The sequence below is a fragment of the Scardinius erythrophthalmus genome (genome assembly GCF_964197995.2).
Source record: "Scardinius erythrophthalmus genome assembly, chromosome: 7".
Lineage (NCBI taxonomy): Eukaryota > Metazoa > Chordata > Actinopteri > Cypriniformes > Leuciscidae > Scardinius > Scardinius erythrophthalmus.
The window spans coordinates 26,312,012-26,327,920 of NC_138227.1; the positions used below are offsets into that span (position 1 = coordinate 26,312,012).

The following is a 15,909-nucleotide window of genomic DNA, read 5'->3' on the forward strand; positions in this document are numbered from 1 at the left end:
CATGTAAACCAATTAAAATTCATGAGGCAAGCAGTCAGCATGTCATCATCTGGCAAAGAGCGAGCACGAGCTTAATGCAGAAGCACTGCAGAGGTGGTCAACACCTCCCTCTAGAGGTCGAAAGGCTAATAGCACTTCACTCAATTCTATTGACTCCACTTCATTGTCACCCGTCCACTTCATTTACCCAAGGCAATCTTATAGTGGCAACTGTCATTTGGAGAAGACATTCTTTAACCGGAGTGATAGTGCAGTAATTCTGTCCTCCTAAAGCACCTGGGGTTAAGTACCTTACTTAAGGGCACAATAGTAATAATGCTGGATTTTGAGCTATACTCAACCATGATCTGGGACTGAACCTTCACCCATTAGGCAACAGACAACCCAGTGATCTAATTTTACAAAGTTCACAAAGGTGTTACTATACAGGGTCCTCTCTCATAATGGACATTACTCTTTTTTTAATTTCTTTTTTTTCTGTCTCTCACACACTCTTGGCTTTCTAACACACAGCTCATTACCCACCTGTCGACTAAACACTTGTTCTAACTGTCCAACTACCTCTCTCTTGCTATCTCATACTGAGAGAGAAAACAGTGGGAAATGGATCTTTCTGGAATTAAAGAACTTCTGGTTTCAAATACATTAATCAGCTCTAATCACCAACAGTGATAACCCATCAACCATCTGCTGTATACAGAGGTGACCTCAAACAAGGACAGGCTGGTGTTAGTGGTCATCAAACCAGCACGCACGCACGCACACACGCGTGAATTTTAATAGTTTATGTTCTTTTTGCTGTTATACTGTAATTTTGGCTGACGAAGCATAACCATCTTGAAATTATATGAAATCTATGATTATAATGTCATGTCAAACTAGGATCACCTCTGTGATTTAAAAGTGTAGTGAAGACCCAAATACATTGTGGACAAATCACATGGTCTGTCGAGTAGGCAGAAAAGGAGCTCAGAACCTGGGTTTTAGGGGCAGATTATCATGGTCTCACAAGGACCATCATCGTCACGGGTCTTGGTTTGAGGTTCTAAAGGCTCCTGAGAAACTCCTGCTTTGGTCTTAATTAGAAAGTTTCAGTCAGCAACATTGTCTTAGATAGGCAGACAGACTGATTTTTTTAACCTAAAAACTTGCTGTTCACATTCATATTATTTTGTCAACAAAACTAAATCATATAGCTAGCTATTAAGAGAGATAGGCCTACATTTTTGTTTAAATGCATATCATATATCCTGCCCTGGTGTATTTCTCTTAATGCAATACTTGCATTGTTGTTTATATTGAAATGTAACTTCTCTTTTGTGCAAGTAGCCTTACTATCTGCGTGAGAAAACACAACGTCCACCCCGCCCCGACATACACAGTCTGTGGGGGAGATCGAGCACTTATTGTAAACTGTTGCAATGGGACGAGTGTAGAAAAAACGAGTTCAGACGGGAATGCAGCACCTTTCCAACTGACTGAGAAATAAATGAAGTCATGGAGCTTGCACGGTGAGAACTTTCTTTCACTTCAACTTTTCTTCTTCAGTAACATAGCCCAAAGATAGACGAATGCTGTCAAAACAATATCGATCTGTTCCGATCATCTTCAACAGCTGATTATAACCTGTTTGAAATGATCCATTTAGTCCGCGTGAAAATTATTTCTTTCAGAGGGGTCGACACTTCTGAATTTTTGTCCTTATATTTAACGGCGCAGACTCGCGGAACTGAATTGTTTTTGCACTAATAAGCAATACGTTTTTAATGGTCTATAATGCGAGAGCCTATAAAAATGTGATAAATAATGACATTAGCCTAGCCTCCTTATCTTTTTTCGATGTACTGTTGCTGTGGTTACCACTTAACGCAAACGCATCTTCTGTTCGCGAGTGATTAAGCCTCGCTTTCATTCCGGTAAAACAAAAACAAAAAACAATAATAGATGGCGCTGCTGTGAATAAGGTCTTTTTCATGTTTAATATTTAAAGTGATGAATTTGATGTTATGGTTTAAATAAAATGCCTCTTTACACAGTGTCATTGTGATTTTGGCCCAGTGCGTATGGCCTGTGTGGACTCAAGTAACGTTAATTCACCTTACGGACATGTATGGGACCATCAAGTCTCCAAACTTTCCTGAATCCTATCCGAAAGAGACAGAACTGCAGTGGAATATAAGTGTACCAGACGGATATCAAATCAGACTCTATTTTATGCACTTCGACATAGAGCCATCATACTTATGTGAGTACGACTACTTGAAGGTAAGTGATTAAGTGAATATTTACAAATGTTTCAATCTCCTCTCATCCCTACTACCTCTTGTTTATTTGAATGAACACAAGAACATTAACCTTGTCAGGTTAGCAGATGCAAGTAGCATAATTCTGTAACAATGGTATTAGATGGTAAAACCAAGGTACGGGATGATTATTATGGTATTTGTTTGCCACTAATTGGGAATTGCATTATGTGATTGTCAACCATGTGTTTCAAAAGTATAAATGACCCCTTTTCTTGGTGTCAAAAGCTCTTCCTTTCCGACAGTTAAAGAGCAGCTCGATCTGTCTAGACGCACTTGCAGGCCTTTTGTAGTTTCGATTATAAGCATCTCATTTCCAGTCTCAGGAACTTTTTGTTTAAATGGGTAAGAATGGCCTGTAAGAGTGTTTGACGGACAGGTCTGTGGCAGATGCCCTGGTACCCTGGGCGGATGGAGTTAACAGCATTTATTTCACACAAGCCAATGTGCTGCCCACACTGCAGGGGGGCATATTCATATTCAAATACCCCCAGTGGGTCCCACAGCAACCTGCTATGGTAACAAGCCAAGGCAACCGACCAAAAAGTGCCGGACAAAAAGGGCACAGAAAACATAGACACACATAACGACTGCTGCACATGTACACGTATAAATGCATATGGAAATCTAATGTATAGGGTTTTCCATGCGTTCTGTGTAACATTGCATTTGAATTGCTGCGAAATGCAGTTTGTCACACACTTGTCCTTTTTATAACCTACCTGTTTGTGCAACCATTTTGCTTGAGGTGTGTCTGGTGAAATAGTTGTGCAATTAGGATTCTTTCATTGCCATAAGCATGTCTCTCTCTCTCACACACACACACACACACACACACACACACACACACACACACACACACACACACACACACACACACACACACACACACACACACACACACACACACACACACACATCTTTGGTAGCCGTAGGTTACCCTCCGTTCACTGACACGGGTAAAGTAAACACTCAAGCTGGGAGCTAGATAAGAGACCTGTTTAGGGCTGTTTTTGTGCATGTGTGTGTGTTTGTGTAGGAGCACAATGAAGACTTGGCTGTGGTCTCGGTCTGCAGTGTTTGCATGACCCTGGTTTGATTGACAGGTTGGCTGTCTGCTGAGTGTAATTGTGTTCATGTGGATGCCAGTTTTTGTGTTTGTGCAGATATTTCATAAATTGAGGGTTTGGCAGCATTCTTTAGTGTAATTTGTGGGTACATCAATGGCATGAGAAGCTGGGAGTGTTTGAATTGTGTGGCTTTTTATATGTTCATGCAGGTATATTTAGAAATTGGAATGTTTTCAGTCCTCTGATTATGTCTGGTTGTGTCATTTACTCACCCTCATGTTGTTCTACATCTGATTGACTTACTTTCTTCTGTGGAAAATAAAATGGGAAATGTTTTGAAAAATGCTGCATTAACATTATGTATAATATATGCTTTTGTGTGTAATAGAAATGAGAAAGAGAAAAATGAGATACTTTTCATTTGTGGATGATCTATCACTTTAAGTGCAGAGTTAAGTACAGAGTAAAAACTGTATTATTGTGCGTGTGTGTGTGTATACACCATTCAAAAGTTTGAGGTCGGTAAGATTTTTTATGTTTTTGAAAAAAGTTTCTTATGCTCACAAAGGCTGCATTCATTTGACAAAAATATAGTAAAAACAGTAACATTGTGAAATATTATTACAATTCAAAATAACTTAATATATGATGAATGTGAATATATAGATGTTAATATGTTTCCTTTGATCAAAGCTGTGTTTTCAGCATCATTACTCCAGTCTTCAGTGTCACATGATCCTTCAGAAATCATTCTAATATGCTGATTTGTGCTCAAGAAACATTTATTATTATTATCAATGTTGAAAACAGTTGTGACTCCAGTCTTGCTGACCCCAAACTTATGAATGGTAGTGTATAGACAGAATATGATTGTTGTTTTTATTGTGTTTGTTCACACAGGTATATTCAGACACAGAGGAGCTGGCAGTGTTTTGTGGGAGAGAGAACACAGACACAGAACAGGTCCCTGCTTCTGATGTCATCATGTCCCATGGGAGCGCGCTCAGCGTGGCATTCCGTTCAGACTTTTCCAATGAGGAACGCTACTCTGGCTTTGAGGCTCACTTTAGTGCGGTTGGTGAGTGTTTAGAGTAGCAAAATCATGCACATTATTTCAATCGCTTTATCCTGTGCTCTCTTCTTCTTTCTGCAGATGTAGATGAATGCAGAGACAGAAATGACGAAGATCTTGTCTGTGATCATTTCTGTCATAACTACATCGGTGGCTTCTACTGTTCCTGTCGTTATGGGTTCTTGCTTCATTCTGACAACAGAACTTGCAAAGGTAGCCTTTTAGTATCACTGTAATGACCTAAAAAATAGCTGCATTTTCTATATTTGTTCATTGTTTCAATACAGTTGGGTTTTCCTACAATATAACAAACTTGCATGTTCAATACATTGTAATACACGTCAACCTGTTGCTCCATAACATAAACAAATGACATTGCTATCTTTACATCTCTTCACAAGAACAGAAGTTTGACCCATTTCTTTTTGGTGCCAAAAGGTGGCAGAGTTTAAACATTATTCATGTGTGGCTTGATGAGGAAAATCCTTTAAAGCTCCAGTATGTGACTTTGGTATTTGACCACAAGAGGGCGCAGTTTCCAACAATAACAAAGGCGAAGCTTGATGACGCTATGAAGGAGGTGACGATGGGAGATGTGGTTTATAATGCGTTTTCACCATCTAGCGATGTATCTAAATGGAATTAATGAATCATGATCACGGATGAGGTAATTTATTCGTTTTTGTATTACCTGTATGTCTTATCGTATTATTTTATGTCATCATAATTAATGAACTGCAAGGGACGTGAAATGTTATGCTATATTAGGCTATCCCGTTACAACATACAGCTATTTGTCAAATGATTTGTTTGGTTAATGTTGTACAGTTTTACGTTTTTTATGGTTAATGCCGTGTTGTTTAACGTGTTCAAACCAATATCTAAAAGTAAATTTGAACGAACATTTGCAAGTAATGACTAAATATTTTTTTTAACATCATCTCCGATTGTAATTGTACTGCCATAATCTCGGTCACCACACGTGATAAAAAGCCTTACCAAAGTACAAAGAGCAATATAACTTTGTTTATAAGTGCTATTATTGACAGTTGCATGTCTTACCTGTCTCAATACACTCGCGAGAGAGTCTCTGACAAGTCCAGACGCGCAGCTCTCTCCATCTCGAAAACGCCTGCCGATATTTATCCGGGTTTTATTCCTCCGTTTGTCACACAGTCCGTGACTCCGCGTGTATCCGAATATGGACGCTTTCGTTTTGTTGGCACTTCAATACTCGCCAAAGAGTTCGTGATCCATAACAGCTATAACCATACAGTCTATGGCTATAACGCTTTAACCACCACTTCCGCATTTTACCATGCGATATTCCGGTGATGTGGGTCATATTTTTTATTTTATTCCTTTTTTTATTCTTTGTCAGATGTCTTTATTGTTTATTGTGATAAGAAAAAAACCTCAATAAAGTTGTAAAAAAAAAAAAAAAAAAAAAAAAATCCGGTGTGGTGGAATATCCTATCACATGGTCCACACCGGAAAGAAGGATAGAGAGAGCGGACATTGCGTCACTGAGGCGCGACATTTCTTTTCCGGGACGGCCAGTTATTTAAAATCGGAATTTCTCTGAAATAAAAAATCTTTGGAGACTTTTGAGATATTGTAAGTACATAACTGGAGGAAATATATCACACTGTGCAAGTTATTTTTGGAAATTTTATTACAAAATCCCTACATATTGGAGCTTTAAGTCTGCTAATACCCCTGAAAATGTTGATACATCAGTTAAGTTCAAGTCACAACTAGAAAGATCATTCCCTTTCAATGCACAATTGTTATAGACTTAAAGACTCTATATAGAACCTTAAATGAATAGTTCACTTAAAAATCAAAATTCTGTCATCATATACTCACCCTCAAGTTGTTTCAAACCTGTATGAATTTCTTTCTTCTGCTGGAAGAATATTTTGGAAGATATTTTGAAGAATTTCGGTAACCAGACAATTGATGGACCCCATTGACTTCCATAGTAGGACTTAAAAAAAAAAAAAACTATGGAAGACATTGGGGTCCATCTACTGTTTGGTTACCAACATTCATCAAAATATCTTCTTTTGTGTTCAGCAAAAGGAAGAAATTCATACAGGTGTGAAACACCTTGAGGGTGAGTAAATGATGACAAAATTTTCATTTTCAAGTGAACTATTCCTTTAAAGGAATTCTGTCTGGGGCTTCATATATACAACCTTTTTTAGGGGTTCCCATTATGGGATTAGTTTATATTTAGTTTTATTTAATTAATTTGGTTTTCATTTTTATTAATTACACATCACGTAATCATACTTTATCACCAGAAAAAATTAAATAACCTATTCAACATTAAAATATTATGCAATAATTAAAGACATTTCTCCTTATATAGAGCCTTTTTGGCATAAAGCGTTCATTATAGTTGAGTCAAGAACCCTATATGTGACCCTGGATCACAAAACCAGTCATAAGTCGTACGGGTATATTTGTGGCAATAGCCAACAATACATTTTATGGGTCAAAATTATCGATTTTTCTTTTATGCCAAAAATCATTAGGATATTAAGTAAAGATCATGTTCTGTGAAGATATTTTGTAAATTGCCTACCGTAAATATATAAAACATTTATTTTTGTGAGTGAATGCAGCACAATCGTGAACATAAATGAACAACTTTAAAGGTGATTTTCTCAATGTTTCGATTTTTTTGCACCCTCAGATTCCAGATTTTCAAATAGTTGTATCTCGACCAAATATTGTCCTATCTTAACAAACCACACATCAATGGAAAGTTTATTTATTCAGTTCTCAGATGATGTATAAATCTCAATTTCCAAAAACTGACCCATGTGACTGGTTTTGTGGTCCATGGTCACATATAGAACTCCACTGAACCTTTTTTCCCTCAAGAATGTACTTAGTTTTAACATCAGTTCAAACACATACTTTTTTATTTATGCATGATTACAAGAATGAAAACCAAGTGCTGTGTAGGTGGGCTCTAGTCAAACATTTGCTCTAAATTGCATAGATTTCTGTAATAAATCTTGTACCGTTGGATTATCCAGGATTAGTTTCTGGAATTCCTCCTAATTATAAAGCAGTGCTTTAAGAAAAACCTAATAGCAGGTTAATTTGAGACTGCATCGTGTAAGTCAACTAATTACAAATGTACAGTCTTATTTATATAACGTTGGCTTGGATACAATTTTGCAATTTTATCATGATTTATGTTGCTGTAAATAATGTGTTGTGGTGGTATTTAATGTGTGTGTTAAAGTGAGTCTGTTTTATGTCTAACCTTTGCCCCCTCCTCAGCTGATTGTAGCTAAGCACCAACAGCTAAATATTTACATTGTGGTGGTCAGTGAGATGTGGATTAACTTGTGAACTTCAAAAACCCGATTAGAAAGGGTGCAAGCATTACAGCTTCCATGTGTTTCAATGCAAAAAAGATGAAGATTTAGAGTAGGAAGAAGATTTAGTCGTTTATGTGTGTGCATTCCTCTTTTAGTTGCTGTATTTTGAACGCTGAATGATATTGAAATATAAACGCGTGTGTGTGTGTTTGTAATCATTGCAGTGGAGTGTAATGACAGTGTGTATACGGAGCGGTCCGGCGAGATCGCCAGTCCTGATTTCCCTAAACCGTACCCCAAAAGCTCTGACTGCACGTATCGCATTGAGCTGGAGGAGGGTTTTCAGATCACTCTGGAGTTTGATGACACCTTTGACATTGAAGACCACCCTGAAGTCACCTGTCCCTACGACTTTATTAAAGTGAGAATAGAGTGAGAACATGTCATTTCTTTGTACCATTAACACACCCTGCAAGTTTCTTAGCTTAAAATGTCCTCCTCATTATAAACAAAGCATTTATTTATTCAAGCTCAAGCAAATTGTTGTCATAATTTACTCACCCTCATGTTGTTTCAAACCTGCATGAGTTTCTTTCTTCTGTTGAACGCAAACGAAGATATTTTAAAGAATTGACTTCCATAGTATTTTTTACTACTGGAAGTTAATGGCTACCGTCAACTGTCTGGTTACCAACATTCTTCAAAATATCTTTTGTGTTCAGCAGAAGAAAGAAATTCATACAGGTTTGGAACAACATGAGGGTGAGTAAAACTTTTATTTTTGGGCAAACTATCCCTTTAATATAAAAATAAAAAATGGATGTCATGACCCCTTTCATTTAGCCATCATTATACACAAATATTTGACTGCAGAATGTTGTATTTGCCCAATTAGAATGAAGTATTATAGATAGCTTGTAATATAATTTATAATTTATTATAGTATTACTTAACCTGCTGTCTTTATTATTTAATGTATGTTTGAATAAATCTGTCTTGAAAAAGTTTTTATAACAGCCACTGTGTAAATGTTATAAATATATATACAATTAAATAATAGATTATTAAATAAACTTTATTTTCAGTATCGTTTTTGGCTAAACGAAGCATTTCGGTTTCAATGCTTTGGTAAACCATTCAGTTCAGTGTATCACTAATTATAATTATTGATAAATATTGATCAAATTCATGATGTCAGTGATGGTTTATCTACAGATTCATGCAGGAGACAAGGAGTTTGAACCAGTTTGTGGTGAGAAGTCACCAGGGAAGATCCAGACAGGAAGCAACATGGTCAACATCCTGTTTCACAGTGACAACTCCGGAGAGAATCTCGGCTGGAAACTCACTTACACCTCCACAGGTCAGAGACTGACCGATGCATATTATTGCTAGAATTAATTTCATCCGTATTCATTATTGTTTGTGTATGTTGTGGCATCTTCAGGTTCTGAATGCTCTCCTCCAGTGGCACCCCTGAATGGACACCTGGAGCCTCTGCAGTCTAATTACATCTTCAAAGATCACATTACTTTGACCTGTGACCCTGGATACTCACTGACACAGGTCAGGCAAAGGACACATTTCACTTGTGCTGATAAAGGCAGTGACTGTTGCAAGCTAATTGAGACAAATCCGTACTGTTTTACATCACATTCACATTCTCTCTTACAGGGCGATAATGAATTAGAGCATTATCAGATTGAGTGTCAGAGGGATGGGAAATGGAGCAGTGACTTCCCACTGTGTAAAAGTAAGTTTTTTAACAGAGACTCTGTAATTCTGTTTTCCTCCTGTCTTTTTTTTTCTCACTTGCCCTTTCTCTCTTTTCTTCTTCTTCTTCTTCTACTTGCTGCCACCAGAGAAGGAATCTCAAAGGAGGCGTCGTTCCCTACCAAGCATTTTAACCAATCAGATACCGAGTTAAAACTTTAAGAGACTGGCTGGTAGCCAATCACTGTCCACTATGAACTACAACCCCCATAGTACATTGTGGATATAGAGCTTGATATAAACACTATACATATATATCAAGGTTTTTTTTTTTTTTTTTTTTTGGTCCAGCAAGGATGCATTAAATTGATTGAATGTGGCAGTAAAGTTGTTTATAATGTTGCAAAATATTTCCATTTCAAATAAATGCTGTTCTTTTGAATAGTTTCTATTCATCAAAGAATTCTGAAAAATCATGATTTCCACAAAAATCTAAAATTTTAAACATTGATAATAATAAGAATGCATCAAATCAGCATATAACAATGATTTCTGAAGGATCAATTGACACTGACGACTGAAGTAATGATGCTGAAAATATATTAAAATACAAAAGGTAAAATACGAAAGAAGCCTATCTCATGACAAAAATACATTCTTAAATCTCTGCATTTGTTATAGGTTTCCCAGTTCCCAATTTAAGCCTAGTCCTGGACTAAATGGGAATTTTGTGGGTTAGTTCAGGCCTAACCTTAACTTGTGTATGAAAAAAATGCATATAAAAAAGATTTGAATTGAATAAATTCAATGTTTTGATTCACTTCAGTTGACTATGTATGTAAGATAAAAAAATTAGGTTATGAGCAAATTCGGATAAATTAACAGCACTTGATAAAAATAATAATTGGATAATAATTTTGTTACCAGTTAATACAAACTGTCTGTTCCAAACTTTTATCATTATTACATTATCAACCTCCATGCTCAAGCCTTGTTTTGTTGTCCTGACAATGAAAGTGGTGTGGTTGGGAAGGGCACACTGAGTTTAAGTATCATAGAATGTCTCCATCTACTGGTCATAAATGTTGTTTCATAACTAGTGCTGAATTAAACCAGTGAGCATGTACTTGTACTTTTTATACATATTTTTACATCTCTTATTCAATAGTACACATTACTTTTACTATTAGGCTCATTTTGAGACAGAAGTACATACACATAAATGCACTTAGACTTTCAGACAGGACTGACTGCAAAGCTGCCTCATCTGTTGGGAACGGACAACTCATGTGGAAGAGTGAAGACTTAATGTTTGGTATGAGTGTGATCTTCAATTTTTTTCTTCACCAAATTAAAGGGTTAGTCCACCCAAATATGAAAATTCTGAATTAATTGCTCACCCTCATTTAGTTTCAAACCCGTAAGACAAAGTGGTCTTCACAAATGAAGATATTTGAATGAAATCTGAGAGATTTCTGTCCCTCCATTGACACACCACTCTGAAGCTTCAAAAAGTTCATAAAAAGATAAAACTAATCCATATGAATTGAGTGGTTTAGTCCACATTTCTTTCGATCGCTTTATATGATGAACAGATTGAATTTAGGCTTTTATTCACATATAAACATTCATCACCTGACACATCAGTTGTAAACAGAAGCTCAAGCACACTTGCTTGACATATGAGAACCAGTGAGGTTAATTCTTGTGTGTTACGCAGCACGCTTGAGCTTCAGCAAAAACCACTGAGGTTCATTCTCATCAAGCAAGTACATTTGAGCTTCTGTTTATGTTTCTCTGATCAATGTTTATGTTAAAAAAGCCTAAATTCAATCTGTTCTTGACATATATAGCGATCATGTCTCTTCAGATTCAGATTCTCGATTCATAAGGATTTGTTTTACAATCTCTTTATGAATTTTTTGAAGTGACAGTGGTAGTTGCGTGGACTGTCAAAGGAGGGACAGAAAGCTCTCAGATTTCATCACAAAATCTTCATTCGTGTTTCGAAGATGAACGAAAGTCTTACAGGTTTGGAGGGTGAGAAAATGATGACAATCCTTTAATTTTAGGGTGAACTAACCCTTTAAATCCCTTCCATCAAGAGTCCTCTCACAATAAGCATGGTATCTCCTTCTACAAAATCCACCAATCGTATTTGACAATTCCTGTCATTCTATAATTTAAGATTCCTTCTTAACATTCTGTAAGTCATGCAATTTTCAACTCCTGCTTAAATAATTCCTCCCATCTAATCCATCAAACAAATAATGCAACACTTGTATCCTGTCATACCTTTAAATTTGAGTAAAATGTAATAATAATAATTATATAATAAATAAATATTCTGATAGTGTACTTTTGAAGATTTCTGAAGAATCTCTTTAATAATAAAAATGAAAAGTTTTGTATGAACCCAAAATCTTCATCCATGGAATCCAAATATGGCTATTATTATTACTCTAACTTGTTTTCTCTCCTCTTATCTCCCCTTTAGTGGTTGACTGTGGTCCAGTAGATGTAGTTTTGGGTGAGGTTGTTTTTGAGAGTTCTGGAAACAGCACTGCGTTTGGATCCAGAATCCAGTACAGCTGTAGAGACTCTGTCAAGGTCAACAGTGAGTATTTCACTGTCACTCATTGATGCATTAAAGTCAAATCATATTAAATGTCACTGTGGATTTGACTCTGACTGGCCTTACAGACACTTACACTTGTCATCAGAGTGGGGAATGGGTGAGTGAGGACGGGACGCCACTGCCCACCTGTCTACCAGGTAAGGTGTGTTACAGAGAGTCACTTATATTAAAATCACATTATGCCTATTCTGTTTGGTTGAATTATTTTATTATAACCAGGACTTCTTAACAATTTAAGCATGGTAACTGTGTACTAACCTACTGTACATGACTAGAATAGGCCTTTAAGTTATTGTTGTTTGTGTATTTATGGTAGGAGATTTTGAAAGAAACTTAAGTACCAATCCTGAATCTCAGCATCCTACTCCACTAGCAAGCACTCCTCTTGGTAAGACTCAAACTTCAAATGTAATGCTTTGGAATTGTTAAAGAATTTTTCAGGGCACCAGACTGTGATGAAAATATCTGTAATTGCGACCAAAAAAGAAAAATCCTCAGCGAGAATAATTTAGAATCTACTCATTGGCGTTAAGTTCTTCAGAGAGCACGCCAGCATTTTCTGCTTGCAACAATGAACGGACACAGTGCAGGGCGTAATGTCCGATTCAAAAACATACTGTATTATAACTCTTTTGAACCAATGAGTCAGTTATGAATATTCATGAAACAGTCTCAAGCAGGCATGGGAGTTTGTGGTTTGAATCTCAGTCAGGGAATCATTCAAAGCCGATACACAATAAACCCTGAATCATTTTTCTGTCCAGTTCGAAATGAACCGGGAACCAACATTGTGATGTATCATGAGACACCATTCTTTTTAGATAATGATTGATCATATGACAACCAATGATACATATTCACATCATTGTTTTACATAAACTAAAAAATATTTGTATTAAATATACGTTATATTAGCTTCTATAAAGTTTTGAGTCTGTAAGATTTTTTTTTAAAGATTTTTATTTAGCAAGGATTCATTAAATTGATCAAAAGGTACTCTAAATACTTTTACTTGTGACAAAAAAATGTATTTCAAATGAACTTTCTATTCATCAAAGAATCCAGAAGTTTTTATCACAGTTTCCACAAATATATTAAGCAGCCAGACCGTTTTCAACATTGATGTTAGAATGATTTCTGAGTGATCATTTGACACTGACTGCTGAAAATTCAGCTTTGTTATTCCAGGAATAAATAAACTATATATTATTAATACAGAAAATTGTTATTTTAAATTGTAATAATATTACACAATATTACAGTTTTGTATGTATTTTTATCAAATGTTGCCTTGGTGAGCATAAGAGACTTCTTTAAAAAATATAAAAAAAAAATATGCACCTCAAAATATTAAATAATATAACATATTTATAAATATATATATATATATATATATATTATTGGTTTTATATATTATCTATTTACTTTTATTGACAGGCAATTTTATATTATTTTATAATTTTATATTAATATTAATATTAATAATTAATTTCCCTTTATCAAAGCATAGCAAAACAACTATTTACATTATTAAGCATTTATAATTTGTCAACCAAAAAATTAATTTGTGTACTAAATGTTAAAGTTTAGGAGCCAATGGCACCCTTGTCATTTTTTAGTCTGGGCTCTAGAGTCCTCTTTTGGGTGTCTCTGTGCGTAGTTGCTTGTATTTGTGTCTAAGAAGTGCATAAATGTTGCTTTATGCATATCTATGTTAACTTGCACCTGTTTTCATTTAAGCATGCGGTGAGCCGTCACAGCTCTTCCCAGCCCAGCAGAAGCGAATCGTTGGTGGAAGAACAGCATCTCCCGGTCTGTTCCCCTGGCAGGTTTTGCTCTCAGTGGAGGATGTGTCCCGTGTCCCAGAGGATCGCTGGTTTGGCAGCGGCGCTCTCCTCTCCTCAACCTGGGTTGTCACGGCCGCTCACGTGCTCAGATCTCATCGCCGTGATCTTTCCGTCATCCCTGTCGCTTCTGAACACATCAAAGTGCACTTGGGCCTCACGGATGTACGGGAAAAGCACATGGCAACCAATCGGTCCGTAGAGAGAGTCATCCTCCATCCTCAGTTTGATCCTCAAAACTATAACAACGACATTGCTCTGGTTAAACTCAGCCAGGAGGTGGTGCTGTCTGCGTTACTACAACCCGTCTGTCTACCAAAGCCTGGTGTAAAAGGTCATGTCCTGATGCCTCTTCCCAACACATTGGGTATCGTGGCCGGTTGGGGCATCAACACGGCCAACGCTTCTGCCTCCACCAGCGGCTTGAGCTCCGATTCCTCCGTCGTTTCCGAGCTGCTCCAGTATGTGAAGCTTCCGGTTGTGCCGCAGGACGAATGCAAAGCCAGCTATGCGTCACGCTCCGTCAACTACAATATCACCAGCAATATGTTCTGTGCTGGCTTTTACGAGGGTGGACAGGACACTTGTTTGGGGGACAGTGGGGGAGCCTTTGTCACCCAGGACTCCCGCAGTGGCAGATGGGTGGCACAAGGATTGGTGTCCTGGGGTGGGCCAGAGGAGTGTGGCAGTCAGAGGGTGTATGGGGTGTACACCCGGGTGGCAAACTACGTCCACTGGCTACACGGGCACATGGATGTGGAGCGCTGGTGGTGAGGGTGTCGGAAACAGCAGCGGAAATGGCCATTTATTACCATTTATAACAAAATAACTTTTCTCTGCTTTTTAATGTGAACAAGAGTTACACCCAATAGTGATAATTCTTTCATTTGGTCACATTCACTCCTGAGTTATGGACTTTTTATATTTCATTCAAGTTCAAGTTCACAGTCTGTGAATTCATAAATGGGATGGTATGAACTTGCGCCGGACGCTTGAATCAACCAGTCAGAACCATATTGTCTGCTGTTGTTTAAAACACTCTACAAAAAGTGTATTGTCCTTCAGTACTGGTTAGGGTCTTTAGCCTAGCAAAACAGCATTTTATATTACACTACTGTTCAAAAGTTTGAGGTCAGTACGATTTTTTTTATTTTCTAAACAAATTAATACTTTTATTCAGCAAGGATGCATTCAATTGATCAAAATGTGACAGTTGAGACATTTATAATTTTACATGAGATTTCTATTTCAAATAAGTACTTTTCTTTTGAACAAAGAATCCTGAAAAAAGTATTACGGTTTCCAATAAAATATGAAGCAGCAAGACTCTTTTCAACACTGATAATAATGAGAAATGTTTCTTGAGCAGCAAATCAGAATGATTTCTGAAGGATCATGTGACACTGAAGACTGGAGTAATGATGCTGAAAAATACAGCTTTGACATCACAGGAAAAAATTACTTTTTAAAATCTATTAAAATAGTTTTGACTATTTTTATCAAATAAATGCAGCCTTGTTGGTAAGCATAAAGGACTTCTTTCAAACACTTATTATTATTTTTAAATCTTACCTACCACAAACGTTTGAATGGCAGTTTATAATACATACGCAACGATAAAATATACACCTTTATATCTATATCAACATAAATCATTTACACCTGATGAAATGCATAGTTTCATAGACCTATCTAACAACACCTTTCAAATGTTATACTTTTATAAACACTCCTATTTAAAAGCCATTATTTTTCTGTAATAAGTGCACTTATTTTATTGTTGTATTTGCACATGTTGGTGAAATAAATGTTTCAAGAAACTTGTTGCTTGCTATATTTATCTAATGTTTAGTGTGTAAGCTTCATTAATATGTCTTTTCCAACTTGTTACCACAGACAAGTATATGGACTGCATAGTCCTCTTA

The 15,909-nt window shown here is 36.6% G+C and overlaps 1 protein-coding gene across 2 annotated transcripts; it reads left to right on the forward strand.

Moving 5' to 3' along the window:
- The first annotated feature begins 1,385 nt into the window (after positions 1-1,385).
- On the forward strand, positions 1,386-15,798 carry masp1 (MBL associated serine protease 1). 2 transcript variants are annotated; one of them, XM_081371613.1, is made up of 12 exons: positions 1,433-1,511; positions 2,037-2,265; positions 4,274-4,451; positions 4,527-4,658; positions 8,014-8,210; positions 9,005-9,152; positions 9,237-9,355; positions 9,464-9,542; positions 12,000-12,119; positions 12,206-12,277; positions 12,457-12,528; positions 13,881-15,798. In XM_081371613.1, exons 1-12 carry the CDS (start codon positions 1,498-1,500, stop codon positions 14,756-14,758), a joined length of 2,238 nt encoding a protein of 745 aa, XP_081227739.1. In that variant the 5' UTR covers positions 1,433-1,497; the 3' UTR covers positions 14,759-15,798. The 2 variants fall into 2 exon arrangements, with proteins under 2 accessions (XP_081227740.1, XP_081227739.1); XM_081371614.1 differs by lacking the exons at positions 12,000-12,119; positions 12,206-12,277; positions 12,457-12,528; positions 13,881-15,798 and adding an exon at positions 9,652-9,959 and having other exon boundaries at positions 1,386-1,511.
- The last annotated feature ends 111 nt before the right edge of the window (positions 15,799-15,909 follow it).

What these genes read in the sequence shown, in the direction of transcription:
- masp1 (XM_081371613.1), top strand. An exon ending in GTGAGTACGACTACTTGAAG is followed by an intron (nt 2,266 to 4,273) that starts GTAAGTGATTAA and finishes TTGTTCACACAG; the next exon opens with GTATATTCAGACACAGAGGA. An exon ending in GTCCCTACGACTTTATTAAA is followed by an intron (nt 8,211 to 9,004) that starts GTGAGAATAGAG and finishes GTTTATCTACAG; the next exon opens with ATTCATGCAGGAGACAAGGA.